Source organism: Aplysia californica, unplaced genomic scaffold, assembly GCF_000002075.1.
Source record: "Aplysia californica isolate F4 #8 unplaced genomic scaffold, AplCal3.0 scaffold00172, whole genome shotgun sequence".
Taxonomy (NCBI): domain Eukaryota; kingdom Metazoa; phylum Mollusca; class Gastropoda; order Aplysiida; family Aplysiidae; genus Aplysia; species Aplysia californica.
In genome coordinates this window covers 520,524-536,430 of record NW_004797442.1, presented here as the reverse complement: position 1 = coordinate 536,430, position 15,907 = coordinate 520,524, and the positions used below count along the sequence as shown (strand labels likewise).

At 41.3% G+C, this 15,907-nt stretch overlaps 1 protein-coding gene across 1 annotated transcript in view; it reads right to left on the bottom strand.

Annotated features, from left to right (window-relative positions):
* The window catches only part of LOC101859853 (slit homolog 2 protein), a gene marked incomplete in the record, with an annotated part of 216,372 nt that overhangs the window by 35,106 nt on the left and 165,359 nt on the right, over window positions 1-15,907 (bottom strand). The window contains 5 exon segments of the mRNA XM_013082399.2: window positions 6,816-6,887; window positions 8,769-8,840; window positions 9,530-9,601; window positions 11,757-11,828; window positions 12,287-12,358. Of these exon segments, the coding sequence (XP_012937853.1) occupies window positions 6,816-6,887; window positions 8,769-8,840; window positions 9,530-9,601; window positions 11,757-11,828; window positions 12,287-12,358 (360 nt within the window).

Here is a 15,907-nt window from a genome sequence, read left to right as displayed (position 1 = left end):
TATTATTATCATTACGGACAGAGAAGACGCTTGGACTTCAAGCCTTCATAGCTTTCAGCTTTTTTAGAGGAACAATATGCATGAACAGAGCAACCACTGCAGTACTCCCATCTGTCAACCAAAAAGAGCTCTCTTGAATAATTAACAAACTTGTAAAATAAATTACATACCATCCTGTCAAAAACAGTTAAATATTATGGAAATGTATTTTCTAAAAGATTGTCAGTTACATTGAACTTACCTACTTTTCTTGACCATTTTGTATTTTAGCTCAAGTGGAGCATTTTTTATTATTTACAAAATGTTTACGCTCCCAGAGAGACTTATTGAGGGGATTTAGGAGACGGAATGCTTCGACTTTGTCTGCCTGGGCCAACCCGAGCTGCATGGGATCCCACTTGGAAGACGGAGAGATATCTTCTCCTTGTGGCAATCGAACTCACATCCTTGGCATGCAAGTCGAAGAACTTAACCCATAAGAGACGCCGGCGTGAGAAACAGTTTTTATACGATGAATTCACAATTTTTAAAAGTACTATTGAGCCGTAAACAACCCGATACTTGTTGGTTTTTAATTTAATATAGGTATTTCGTTCTGAAAATGTTTACCTACATGGGAAATATGAACATATTAAACACTTCGGCAGACATACCTATGAACTACAGAACAAATAACAAGACGGATACCGTAGTATATTCGACTGCGCGCACAGGAAAGCTTCTACTTCCGGAGCAACTTGGCTCCCTAAAACTTCTAAAATAAAAGAGCTCCGTCATATTCCGAATGTTGGCCGTACCGGCACAACATGCCTGAATTATAGCAGTGTGGTGTGTGCACTTGTCCGACCAGTCGGGTTTGCATGGTCTGTCAGAGCAGAAAATCAGACCCTAAAAATGTGCTAATTTATCAAGTTATACATGTAGGCATATATTATGTAGTCTAACCGTCACCACTAGTTTATCGTCGTCTTTTCTGTGGTGCTCATAATGCTACTTCCTGGAAATATTATCTTAGATGGGGAAAAAAAGCAATCATTATCTTTTAACAAACAACAATAGCCTGTTCCCTTTCCTCTGAACACAGTTTAAAGAAGATATATAAAAGCAATTCGCTCTGTTTAAATTTGCATGCGGGTCTTAAAGTTGGATGTTCAACAGAATCTGAAAGCCTACTTATGGAGGTCACTGCAAACCAAGTTCCGACACTTTTTCTTTGATGTAGCCTAAAGCGAGTAAAACATTAATAGGAGATTTACTGCATACAAATAAAACATAAGGATTAGACCTAATTTGATCAATAACACACTTTAACACTCGCCTATGAAAGCCGGCCCAAAAGACGGGTGAGTACTTTTCGAGACTCACTTGATGAGGTCTAGACAGTCTAGGAAACAAATCTTGAAGCCTACATAGAAATGCAGGGGCAGGGTTGTGTCGTCTCAAAATGAGCAAGTTGAAAACAAGGTTACTGTAAATCCTTTATTGAATGATCCTGAATATAGACCCAAAGGGCGGTAGAGTTTTATATATGGCCCATATAGGAACAATTTTTATTACTGAATCAAGATTTTCGAGTACCACACAACGTTTATGTGAATTGGTAAATCTATAAATGAGCTAGAATTTTTAAAACTCAGACACACGAAAGTGAACAAGCTAAAGGCTGACAATATGTTCCAAGTGCCCGTGGTATGACCTTGGCACCATTACTACTTCTAAGGCCCACATAAACCACTACCAACGTTTACGCAGTATGGATTGAACCGTACTGTTTTTTCTTTGAAATGGGACCTGACAAGAAAAACAAAACGACGAAGACCATCCCTAAATAAGTAGAATTCTGTACAGTCATACAATATATTCAGAAAAAAGCAGATATAACACCAATCGAGATTATCATGCATATATATAATTCCACAAAATCGGACAAGCATGTATCCCGCCTAAACGCTGTCCAAGGACTGATGGACGGACATCCCACAGACACGACCTGTGTAAACAGACGGCGGAAAAAGCTCCTAGGGTGCCCGGCACTCGTCCATCGTCAGGGGCGGGCGTGGAGCGGACATGCGCAAAAGGTGGTCTGTGTTTAATGGCTCATAATGATAGTGGAGTGTCCGAAATAAGCAGTGCCGATAGCATACAGCAAAATGGCGTTGGGAGGTTCATTTTTTGTGCAGAGAATTATCGCGTATTCCGTTTGAATGTCTGCCTCTTTTTCTTGATAGTCGTATAAATAGCGTACTATCTGCAGGCTGTCACTATTTCATCTTTGTAGTCGCATGTTGTGGGGTGAACACCCTTTTTAATATAGAAACGTTGTCCAAATCGTGATACCTCTGATTTGAGGCTAATCTCCTGTAGTAATGGGGTCACGCGCGTGGCGATCAACGAAAACTACACCCATCTCCCCCCTCCCCCGAAAACCACAAGTTAAAGAATTTTCCCAATAGGAATTTGAACATGGGTCGGTCAGAGCAGTCCAATATGATCACGAGTGTCCATTCGATTTTGTAAAGTTTCGACCCGTTTTGTCTTTGTTTCCAAAAAAATAATTAAAAAATTCTTCTAATTAATTCGTCAAAAATACTCTTGTAAATGCATATAAAACCAACCCCAAAAAGTAACAATAGTAACATGCTGTCATTACAGAAATAAGACAAAACGTCATTTTTTTGCGTACTTGTGAGTCATGTGGAAGTTGGAGCTCCCATTCAGTATTACGACCAAATTATTTTTTTCAACATTCCTGTAATAATTGGAAATGGCTCCGCTGCATATCTTGGGACCATTATAATAAGTGCCCGATCTTCGAAACATTCGTTGCGTTTTGTTAAGCAGGGCATTTAACAACAACGGCCACAAGAACAAAAGCAGCAGCAGCAGAAGTTACAACAGTAATAACAACAATTACAAGGACAATAAACAGTATTCTGTTTTGAAGTTGGGAAGAAAGAACACGTCTGCTACTTGAGGTAACTGTAGTTTAAGAACGAACGAAAGGATACAGATTCATGCCCTATTCTTGGACTTGGAGTTCCCCGACGGCAATGTTTCAAAGGTAGGAAGATTGGCCTAGCTGGTATGACCTACTTCGGGTGGCCTAGTTTCATCTTCTGACCCCCCCCCCCCCGACACACATACACACACACACACACACACACACACACACACACACACACACACACACACACACACATACACACACACACATGCACATACGCACATACAAGCAAGTTGGGATGGAGTTCATTTTGACTTCTATTTGTGGGATAGAAACATTCAAAAACAGTTTTTCTAGAAAAAAACTGATAATATTATAATGTTTAATGAACAAGTAAAAAGAAAACACAAAAAAACCCCACAAAAAAAAACCAATGCCAAAAGATGAGAGAATGGAAGAACAGCATTATGCAAAAATGAAGAAGAGCTGAATGAATAAATACTTAAGTAAAGGAATAAAAGAATAGATAAACGAATGAATGAATGCATTAAAGAAACTACGCGTTAAGCAAAGAGAGGCTAGGCGCAAACACACTATGTTTTTGTTTCACTGTCAATGATTAACTGTGCTTTGAAATAAACTGCAAATGCGTCCCCAGAGAGGAAATCCCGATATCGCCAAAATAAATGTAGTCTACAAAAGCTGCTGGTACCAGAAACGGCTAGGTATTCCTTAAGAGAGAGGAAAAAATCGAGAGCCAACGACTGAAGCTAATTCATTTGCATACGATTCTTGTCGAAGTTTCCCAAGGGAAATCACGCGAGACTGATAGGAACGAGGTTTCCGGTTCATCCGCTGTCCCGGTTCTTGATATGTCTATCTCAAACATCGGGTTGGATCCAAATGAATGACGTCCTCCCCTCATATTATTTAAACCCCACCTTCATCAGTTCAGTAAAAGCGAAACACCAAAGCCACCAACCGAAAAACGAGACCCAGGCAGTAACGGGGGATAGAGAAAATCGTTGAGGAAATCGTCTTGTGGAGCCAGGGCTAAGCTAATGCGCTCGCGAAGTTGCTCTGGTTTGTAGCCCTTTTCCGTAAGACGGACTGTTTATTGAGCCATTTACTCTCTTGAGTGTTCTTTTCATCCAGTCTTAGTGTCTATTTTTCATGCTTTCAGGGTGGCCATCGATTCTCACACCAATCTCTCGTCATTGAACGACCTGAAATAAAACCTCTTGTGATATGTTAAGTGCCCTAGAATAATGTCTTTGAACGCTATTTCTCTTCCTCGCTTGGATTAAAGCACTGATGAGGATGATGTTATTCGACGAATGTGATTAAAGAAAGCTACTGGCCGATTTTCATTCATTTCTTTCATCACATAGGCGATTTTCTGTCTCCACATCGTCGTTTATCAACTGTTAAACCCCTCCCCACCTTGCCATTTCCAGTATGAAACGGGTTTACGTCCTCAAAACCAAAACCTTACTCCCTCCGAAAATTGACAAAGAAGATCTTACGTTTGTGTTCTATGAGAAAACTTAAAAAAGTGTCCTATTCAGTTAAGCAACGATTTAAATAAAAAGGAAATTTGTTTAAAAAAACCCCAACTCACAACCCTCCCCCCCCCCCTTTCCTCCAAGAGACAAAGATCGACTATTATGGCGTTTACGTGGGTATATTATATGATTGAGTGTATTTTGATATTGCTAACATCGTGGGCTAGGGATACAGAAATAGCCGGACCGTGAGGTTGGCCGGCATACGTACCAACCTTCCTTCCTCTTTCCAGAGAAATGCAATAAAAACGTCCGAAGAGGGTGGCCTGGTGAGGTTGGGGGGGAGGGGGGAGAATTTTTCTTTACATTTTTATCCCTACAAATATGTGATGTGATGTGTGCAACCTGCCAGAGGAAACAAGTCACTGCTCTCCTTTCCTTTCATTTCAACATTTTCTTCGTGCGAGATCATCCTACAACAGATTATCTAGCTGGCACAAATAGTCCCCTACCCGTCTACTCCCCCCCCCCCCCTATTGTATCACTCCGACACACATACCCATGCACGCACGCACGAACACACACACACACACACACACACACACACACACACACACAGACACACACACACACAGACACACACACACACAGACACACACACACACACATTTATTTCTATGCACGATGCTTGCCTTTGTACGGATAAATCAGTAGGGGCCCACTAAAACAAAATCCTGCACAGAAATAATAATGATATGAGTTAATCAAAATGCTGTTTGGTGTCCCAAGATAAAGTGTGTAATTTGTTGTTAACGCTGACTACTGCTAACCCCACCGGTATAAGCTGGGCTGATGAACCTACCCGCCATGCTTTTAAGTTAAAATGAACAGCGAGGATCGTAAATCTGAAAAAACTTACCGAGAGCAGGCAAGTCACGTGTACGAAAAGAAGATCCGCCCGTAAAACCATAAAAAAGAACATTCCTTTCTCTGTCCCACCCCTCTCCTAAGACAGGCCGCCAAGCGACAAAGTTTATTGGAGAAGAGCTTGCAGGACCCAAGTAACGAAGCGTCGCAAATTTAATTTTCTTCTTTCACGTTAAGTGCGCATGATATGACAGATAAAGCCACCACAGCCGCCGATGTTGCAGAGTTGCGTTTTTCGGCAATAAAGATCATATTCCAGCCAGAGGCACCAGCTCTTGACACCAATTACATTCGAGAGCGTTTTCTTTTCCTTGTTGTTCACGCAGGTACGGGAACGTGTGCGAAATTGTCGCGTAAATGTTGCTGTTAATATACTGTCATTTTATGTTTTATGTTAGATGATGAAGCTTACGCTGCTCCGAGAGCGATATTCGTATTCTTATGATGTGATGTGGCTTCAACCCCTCTCTTCTTTCTTTATCATCGTAGGACCAAATACAATATTAAACCCATAATCTATTTCTAACGTCCATCTCTCATTGAACAGAGCCAAGAAGGCAGAGAGCGATTAACAACTCCCAAACAACAATATACGTTAAGATATGAACCGTTTCGGATTCAGACCAAGGCCATACACGCCGGTCAAAAAAGATACCAGTTGGTGTATATCATCTCAGTCACATTCCTAGGTATCTTGTGTGTCTGAATTGATCTTCGAAGGGGACAAACACTGTTCGTGTGTGACAATTGGCCAAAGAGCAGGCATGTTTGCACAGGCGTCTGTAGGAAAAAGGTATCAAGTTTCCCACAGTATCTGTATTAGTCTTGAATTTCGGTTCGTTTTTTATGTACGTGTTTTTTAAGCCCCCATCTGTGCAACTAAGATCATTTAGGAGGTGGGCTTTGACTCTGTCACTTGGGATGAACGGGTACAACGTCCCAACAGAAAGATCGAGATACTAGATTAAAAAAGTTTCCCCACACGGGAATGGTACTCAGGACTTTGGCGTGGGACAGCCAAGTGCTTAACGTCCACAACACAGATGCCGGGGGTTGAAATTTGTCAAAATTCTTATCAGATGTTCAGAAATTTCACCTCTGTACTCATACAGATACCATACGAAAAAAAACAAATAAACGTACCACCTTTTGTCATTTATTCCTCATAGTTAAAACTACAAAGAGCATCAGTTGGTTGAAGTTTTAGTACAGCCGAGAGTATATTGTAAATACTTTCTGAACGGCAAAGAGTAAAAACAACTCATGAATCACAGACCACCATAAATCGATTGATTAACCAGTTTAAGTATCTCAAAAGTGAAGGCTTTCTACAGCTCAAAGTGCTGGACGTTGTTATCTCTCGTCTGAACTCATTTGCAGTTAATTATTCCATGCATTGGGGATTACAGAAGGCGGTGCTGAGGTAACATAAAACTTACATTGTCTGGATGTTTGCCAGTGGATCAAACGTTCCGTTCGCTAATGACTGTATGTTGTTGTCATACAAGGATCTGAAGAGGCAAAATGGAAAACAAGAATGATCGACTGCATGGACTTGTTAACATGTTTAACACAATGACATGACGAAGAATGACCATTGTAAGGCAATGGATACTCAGCCACACAAACAATCATGCAAGTAACTAACAAATCAGTTAACGAGATCTACAAATTTGACCTATGATGAATAAACACAACTCATTGTCAATTTTCCAGGGAGAGAACTTAACGGGTAACTAACAGCACCCCCCCCCCCAACCCCCCCCCCCCCCCCCCCAACAAACACCCCCCCCTACACACACACACTTGCGCACACAACAACCACAGTATACAACAAGAATAAAAAGTGACAACAGAAGCAACAGAAATATACAGACACAAAAAGAACACAACCCAATGTTCAGATTCAGAGACTTTACTTAGATGACAAAAAGAAGACTAAAAGCAGACAACGGTACTCATAATACAAAACACCAAGGGTAAATCTCAACTACCACTATATACAAGAAAATACTTTCCAAAGGTCAGTGCAGAGTGCAATGAACACATAAACATGAATACAACCGTGAAGACAAATTGGAGCCATTAACTTTATTTTGGCGTCCGCACCAATAAGAGTTGAGCATGGCTTATCCCCCTAAAAATTAATAAGCCTTCAATTCAAGCGCAGAATCCCTAGTCCCACGCGATTCAGGCGGTGTCACAAACAAGCCTTTCTTCTACTTCAACGATTTCTACGTTTCCTCACACCGTTCAGTTACCGGCTAACCCCCCTAAACAGCCACTCGAAGCCACTTGAGAGGAACCGAGCTTTTTTGACATTCTCGTAATTCTGAGGGGATCTGTTTCGCCTGGTGTTCGAAGTTGCACCAAAGCCTGGATGGGAGGCCACTCCAAGCCTCCAGCCCCCAAAGAACGAAGGGGTTCCAAAGCCACTTAACTCTTCGCCTGCCGGACCGGGGGAGATCACCATCAAGTAACCTTAGCGCCCAATTCAAGATAAGAACGTGAAGTAGCTGTTATTTTTGTAGCCCAGCTGTACCAAATAGAAATATAGGCCTACATAGATCTAGTGTTCGTTCATAAGGGCAGTTGGCGATGAAGTTGCGAAAAGTTCCCTTTCTTGCTAACAGGGCAGGTAAAAATATAACATCAATTTTAAATTGTGATATATCAAATATGACTATTTGAAATGTATTTTTCATTTTAAAAACGCAAGGAAATTGTAATGGTTTTTAGGAGCACGACAAAACGAAGAAAACTTGTCGCTTCCCATTCTGCCTGAAGAAATAATGCTTAATGAGTGTTGGTATAATGATGGCATTTTGCATTGAGTCTCTCCTATAAAAACAAACAAACAAACAAACAAAAAAAACAACAAGCAAACAAACAAACAAAACAAAGCAAGGAAAAAACAAACAAACATAAAAAAAACTAAAGCAACAAGACCTTCTCACTAAGATCTGTAGTTTTATTCTTTTACTGTCACAGGTGTCACTGCTTTTGTGAACACCGATACAACTGCTCCTTTTATGAACGTTAAAATTTCTTGTCTGCTTCCCCCCAAAAAAAACAAACTCGTTCGTGTTGAGTACATAATAGAACTCACAGAACGTTTGAAACAGTGCTTGCCAACCTGATATCACCCACAAGGAGGCTATTTTGTAATTTTGGTGGGTAGTGGGGATCACTTGGAGTTGTATCTACTGCCCCGCTTGGAAATACGCGGAGAAGGGCTGTACGAAATTTTTAGCCTTTTAAAGGTACCGGTATTAAAAATGGGTGCTGAATATAAAGGGTTGATAGGCACTGCTATAAAAATTTCGTTTTTTAAACCGCCAAAACAAGTTTTATTTTTGTGTGGCTGGTTAGTGTCCACACAAGGTACTTACAAAAGATTAAGGTTTTCCAAGTCCTTGAAGACATCCACTCGAACACAGTTGATTTTGTTTGCATTCAACAACCTGGGACATGGAATAAAAAAACAATAACACCATCACCATAAATTGTAAAACAGCATATCATATCAATTTGACCCTTTGCAATGTTTCAATCTCATCAAAAAGTTACATGAACAAAGAACATCAACAGATATATCATACAATCCCCCCATTCTCTCTCCCTGTCTCTCTCTCTGTCTCTCTCTCTCTCTCTCTCTCTCTCTCTCTCTCTGTCTCTCTCTGTCTCTCTCTGTCTCTCTCTGTCTCTCTCTGTCTCTCTTTGAAAACACACACACACACACACACACACACACACACACACACACACACGCACACATACACATACACACACGCACACAAACACACCGAAAGAGAGAGATAGAGAGAGAGATAGAGAGAGAAGGGGGGGGGAGAGAGAATGCGTGTGTGTGTGTGTGTGTGGTGTGCGTGTGTGTGTGTGTGTGTGTGTGTGTGTGTGTGTGTGTGTGTGTGTGTGTGTGTGTGTGAGAGAGAGAGAGAGAGAGAGAGAGAGAGAGAGGGGGGGGAGGGGGGAGGTAGGGAGAGATCGAGAGATGTTTAGAAATACAAAAAAGTAACACGTTCCCTTGTCCCATTTTCCGGACCGGTTCTCTGATCCCTGCTGTATCCACTAAGACATAACCCTGTTCATCTCCTCTAACTACCCGGAACGAGATGGGTGTGCGAGTACTCACAGTAGCTGAAGAGAAGACAGGCCCGTGAACACGCCAGGGGGGAGGTCTTTGATTTTATTACCGTAGAGCACCCTGTGGAGAGAATCAATTCTTGTTAGTCAGAATCAAAGAGAAACTAAGCGCACCTTGTTATTTGACTAGAGAGACTCCTGATTTTCAGGTAGTCCGAGAGGCAAGGCAGGGGTTCATCTCAAGAAAAAGGCAATAAAACAAAGCTTAGAACGGTAGTATACAGAACTCCTCTTTGTTTAATTCTTACCGGAACCAGTCGAAATTCGCTCTTACTTGGGGACTGTTCCACCTCAACTCTATCCCTTGGTTAATTAACGTTTCTTAAATAACGAAATAAGCAGTTGAAACCGTTATGGTCGCACGCAATGAACACACAGTGATCAGCTTGACGGCTTGCCCGTTTATCCAACCATTGCTGTCACCGCTTACAACTATAGTAACCTAACAGCCCATCTAATGTCGTTAGGGATCAGCAAAGAATCAGCCCGTTCCCACGCCAGTCTTTAATGAAACTCTTCTTGTTAAAAGGTTGAAGATGAGAAAAAAATAACGCTGTACCGAGGGCTCACGCGCGTGACTACACAACCTTATCCAGTACATAGACGGAATATGTTTGAAGTGCTGTTTGTGTATGTTTGTGTCGCTGAAATTTAACAGTATTCACGTCGAACCAGATGAAATTAGAAGAAATTTGGAGGGGAAACGGCTTCGTCCCCACCATGAAGAAGAATATACTTGGAACAAAGAGATGGACGACAAAGGTGACTCTTCTCGTTTGAATGGTTCTCAAAATGCCGTGGCCTACCGTGAGTATAGAAAAACCATCACTGTTCAGTTCGTATTGCTTATTATTTGGTGGTAAAGAGGTGGAAGCAACCAAGCCCCACCCAAATTTTGGTCCACCCACCGCCACTGGGCTTGAGTGAAGCAGAAATATGAAAACGACTTTCTTAGTAAGGATTGCCTTACTTCAAGCGGAAAAGAAAAATTATCTCGCACCACTTTAGGCATACTGTGGAACCCCGCCATGATCTATCCTTACGCTGGTAAGCTCTTCGGATCTACGAGACTTGTGATTTGTATGTAAATGTATTAGCGTACCAGTATACGTGGGAAAAACTTAAGACTCCGTGTTCAACGCTCGGTGAAGGAGCTGTGGTTTTGATCTAATACCCTAGTCTTGAAGAAATATCTAAAAAGGGTTCAGTTACGAAGGCATAATAGTGATTATCAGACCGGATGCACAAAATATTTGACTATTCGTACAACACACCAAGAGGTGTTGAGGAGAGTAGATGAAGAGACAGCAAAAGATCGAAAGAGAGAAAGGGAGAGAAAGAGAGAGAAGGAGAGAGAGAGAGAGAGAGAGAGAGAGAGAGAAATAATTGTAATTATTCCTTATTTATATTATGGTTTGTGGTATAGTGTGAGTACATCGACATAAGGAGCCTAAACAACTGCAGAATTCAACCGATACACTTGCACATGTCGGTCGCCACCACGTTGATCATGTGGAATTCGGTTTAACGTGTCCAGCTCACGGATATTCCCAAGTGACCACATATCTAAAAGTATTATTATGTAAAAACAACACCAATTTACACTAGTATTGTGAAATCATGAAGCATGAAACATTTTGCATTTTATTGGTAACCAAAGGTAATGTAGACTCCTTTGAAAGAGGACGTTAAACACGGTTTTAAAACTATATGATAGTGTTGCCTTTATTGGCACAAATTATGATGACGACATTGTCAGCTGGTAATGGAACATTTCTCGGAAAGAAAACGAGCGAAGTTTGACAGTAGAGTTTAGGGGTGTCTAAACTGTAAAGTAATGAGTAAGCGTGTTGAATCTGACAGGAGCAACATAACAATAGCCATAGCCACTGAAGGGCAGAGTCGGGGCGACAACTCAGCAGCACATGTTGTAGACGTCGAGACACAAGGGAGACAGTGGCAAAGATAAACGGAACAAAAGCAGGGAGATAATGTCAACAGCAATGTTACCTTTGCAGTAATAATAAACATGAATTCTGACACTAGGTAAATGAAAGGCGAACAAGAAACATACATTTCTTGAGAAAGACAGAAGACAAAATTATTTATTATTTCCACTTATCATCAAAGACAAAAGAGGTTAATGAATGTAATTCAAAAGTTGGCGATGCTGAAACCTGTCAGTTGCCTATTGTCGCATTCGAGCTCATACTTACAAAGAATTGAGTGAGTAGAGACCTGAAAAGGCATCTGGAGCGATATAAGAGATTTGGTTCTTTCCGAGATCTCTGGGAATAAAAACAAACAAAAAAGAAAATTAATGGTAGAAAATAAAACTACGCATGGGTGGCGATCGTAACTATACAATAAGGGATGCCAGTCATAGAGACCTTTTGAAAACACAATTTTAAGACAATTGAAACACCCATGAACTTTCACCCGATTTCAATGCCCATCCCATTTTAAGGTGTCTAAAAATTTTGCCTCTGAAATGCTCTCTATCACATAGCGCTTAATATTATATTTCTTTCATTTCGTAGATGCTCTTTGTTTCGCTCACCAAATAATTTGGCCTCAGAATTGTAATCATTATGAACTGGGTACCTCCTTTATATACAAGAAATGCACGGATTCTAACACCTCCCTTCCACCCCCCCCCCGCCTGCCAATTAAGCTGCACAAAAACTCCAGTCAATCTACAATGCCTTATCAAAGTACAGGACATATCGCAGTACTCTGAACTTACATTCTCTTAAGGTTACTGAGATCGGCAAACGCTCGGGACGGGAGCTGTGTGATGTGGTTCTCCTCCAGGCGTCTGAAACAGAAAAGGACGGAGGAGTCTTTCAGGTATATTATTACAAATCTATCATGATTGTTTAGACAAGACTCACTCTGCCAGGGGTATACATGGTGTATTGCCAAGAGAGAGAGAGAGAGAGAGAGAGAGAGAGAGAAAGCGAGAAGGAGAGAGAGAGAGAGAGAGAGAGAGAGAGAGAGAGAGAGAGAGAGAGAGAGAGAGAGAGAGAGAGAGAGAGAGAGAGAGAGAGAGAGAGAGAGAGAGAGAGAGAGAGAGAGAGAGGAGTTTCCACAGAGTGCATGAACTGCTGATTCATAATAAAAAAAAGAAAAAACAAACATGCACCACTATGGGTAAAACTATTACAAAGAAAGCATCAGCATAATAAATTCGGACACCAACCTAGGAAGTGATGACAGACGATGAATTCAGCACTGTGGTTAATGTCGGCTTGTTAGTTCCAATGAATGAATGAATGAATGAATGAATGACAAAACGAACAAACAAGGAATGAATGGATTAACAAATAATCAAAACAAAATGAGTGGGAATCAGAATAATATATAAGCACCCCCCTCTTCCCCCGAATATCTGTAAGACACAATGTGGACAATATTAAAAGTATCATGATACAAAATGTACAAGTCAACCCAGGCTGCCTTCTTTCTTCGCCGTAGAAAAACGATATACCGAAGGCAATGTGCGGTTTGGCAGTCGACTCACTAATTAAATTCGGAACGACCTTTGCCCAGGCTTTAATAGAGAGAAGTTAAACGACCGGACTCAGGGAGGCCACCCCTTCCTGTTCCTCCGGTCTAGTCGTGAAATGTCCCGCGTCACGTCGAAGAGAGGTGACTCTTTCATGAAACCAGTTAATCTCTGGCGTGAATACTGAAGCCTTTCAATTTTGAAGACCATTAACGGCGGATCGCTGGTCTATGCTTGTGACACCTTGGACTGATTACAGACTAAGCAGGGATGTTTGTGGTCGAGTCACAGGGCAAAAAGCGAGTCTGGATGGGAGCCCAGGGCAGATGTATTAGCTTGACCCTTCACAGGCAGGTCTTTGAAATAGCTTTTAAGTGGTGCTGGTGCCGTGGAAAAAAATTGACGAGACATCGGAAAGAAATCTTTTCGTTGGGGTGGGTGTAGTAATTGCTTCTCGTCTTTTCGATTTTACATTTATTTCTATCCTTTCTGCTATTTGTTCTCAAACATCGATGTCTCTAAAAAGGATGGCCGTTTCTTATCGGTTCAGCATTCCCACCATGTCATGTTAATCTTATCCAACATTTGGTATTAGTCTGTCTGTTTGTCTGTCTGTCCGTCTGTCCGTCCGTCTGTCTGTCTGTCTGTCTGTCTGTCTGTCTGTCTGTCTGTCTGTCTGTCTGTCTAACTCTCTGGTTTACTCCCTTTTAGCAGGAACACTTTTTTGCAAGCTTATCTGGCTATCTGTATTTTAAAGCTAGGTCTACATCTTAAAAAAAAAATTCATTGTCGGTCTGCGTGGTACTCTATTGACGTCTTCAGATATCTCGTTTTCTTATATATTATAGTTATTATAGTTTCATGTCTTTTGTTATGCTAACCACGAACACCGGACAAACTTCCGCGAACTGCTCTGGTCTGTTGGCTTATGAAAAAAAAAATCAAATTGCTATTTTATGCAAAGGACGACATAACATACTCGTTTGACTCAAATAACTCAGGTCAAATCACACCCAACTAGGTCACAGGGGTGGTAATGCAATCTCATGACAAATACTAATGGAATGCTTCCCAAATCGACTAACCAAGTAAACTGGGGTAGACAATCAGCGACGGGATAGTAATTGTCACAAGGTGGCATACCAATAATTGTCACGAAGTTAAATAATACACAGTAAGGTCTCTGAACTGGCAAGGAACACGATACTTTCATTAGAATGCTGACATTAAAACAGGACGTTTTTAGAGACTTTTGATGGTTTATGGCAAACTGTTACGTCTTTCTTTTTGTTTTGTAACGGAGTCTTTTTTTCTCTGCTCTGCACTTAACCAAAGGTGTTTTGTTGTTGAGAATGTTATTGAGAGAGAGAGAAAGAGAGAGAGAGAGAGAGAGAGAGAAAGAGAGAGAGAGACAGAGAGAGAAAGAGACAGACAGAGAGAGAGGGAGAGAGAGAGAGCGAGAGAGAGCGAGAGAGAAAGATGTGTGTATGTGTGTGTGTGTGTGTGTGTGTGTGTGTGTGTGTGTGTGTGTGTGTGTGTGTGTGTGTGTGTGTGTGTGTGTGTGTGTGTGTATGTGTGTGTGTGTGTGTGTATGTTTGTTTGAGTCTGCGTGTACATGCTCGCCAAGGAGAGTTGCCATTCTGGCTGTTTTGCTTATGCTACCTGTCCGTCTCTTTGTCGGTCTATCTAAATGTGCGTACTGTATAAAAAAAACGCGCTGATATCTTGTTTACAAACCAAAAGATTCAAATTTCAAAAACGCTCATTTATCATGCAAAATGGCAAACTCCCAGCAGCTTTTGAATAGGCAAAGCGATTGAGGAAAAATGCAAATGTTTTCTTTTTTTGTCCACTCCTATTTTCCTGTCTATTAATTAACACCCTAACGTTAACAAAAGAGAAAAACCACCCACAAGAGAACACTTCGTTGGGTTTTTTTTCATATCACATTCTTAGGACAGTTTAACAGACATGGCGCGAGCTCCGAATGTGAGAGATTCTCGCGTTCCCACGTGACGGGGGGTCTGAGGGGGGGTCAGTATTTGGAAATGCCAGTGACAGGCACAAGACGGCTGACCCTCCCACTGGACATACTCCACACGGCGCTGTCGGAAGGAAAGCCCCCAGCTGACTGGGTGGGAGCTCAAGCTAAGGATGGAAGGAGGAACAGGAGAATGAAACCCGGCTCTGTCGCACTTGATTATGAGTGGCTTTTGTGGTTGGGAGTAGAGATCTTTTTTCTCCATGCGTTCAGGAAAGGGGAATAGCTTATTTAGTCAGTAATCCTACGTAATTTTTCAGTTTTAACCCATTTCTTAGAAATCTACCTAACACCCCCAAGTCTATTCTCATCGTGTTGTTCTCTCTCTCTCTCTCTCTCTCTCTCTCTCTCTCTCTCTCTCTCTCTCTCTGTCTCTCTCTCTCTCTGTCTCTCTGTCTCTGTCTCTGTCTCTGTCTCTCTGTCTCTCCCCTCTCTCTCTTTTTCTCTTTATTTCTTTCTCCCTCTCTCTATCTATTTATCTATCTCTCCGTGCCCCTTTCTTCTCTTCTCTGTGTGTCTTCCTTTACATCTATTGGCGGCTGCATTTCTCAACTATTAAAACTCTTCAATGGAAACTGAACAACTCTAGTTAATAAGTTTTCTGCAACTGCCATTCCCAGATTAATTTCTTCATAAAAAGTCCCACTTTATCTCCATATACAATCTGTTTTATTTTCTAAAAAGTGTCTACTACTTTGAAAATGTGAAATTACGTAATTGTGTTAGAATTTAGCAGTTTGTTCTACTCTGCCTAACAGACTGGCTTTTATCAACCCAAAATGATTTGTGCAGTGCCATGGGGTATGTGCATGTGTGTG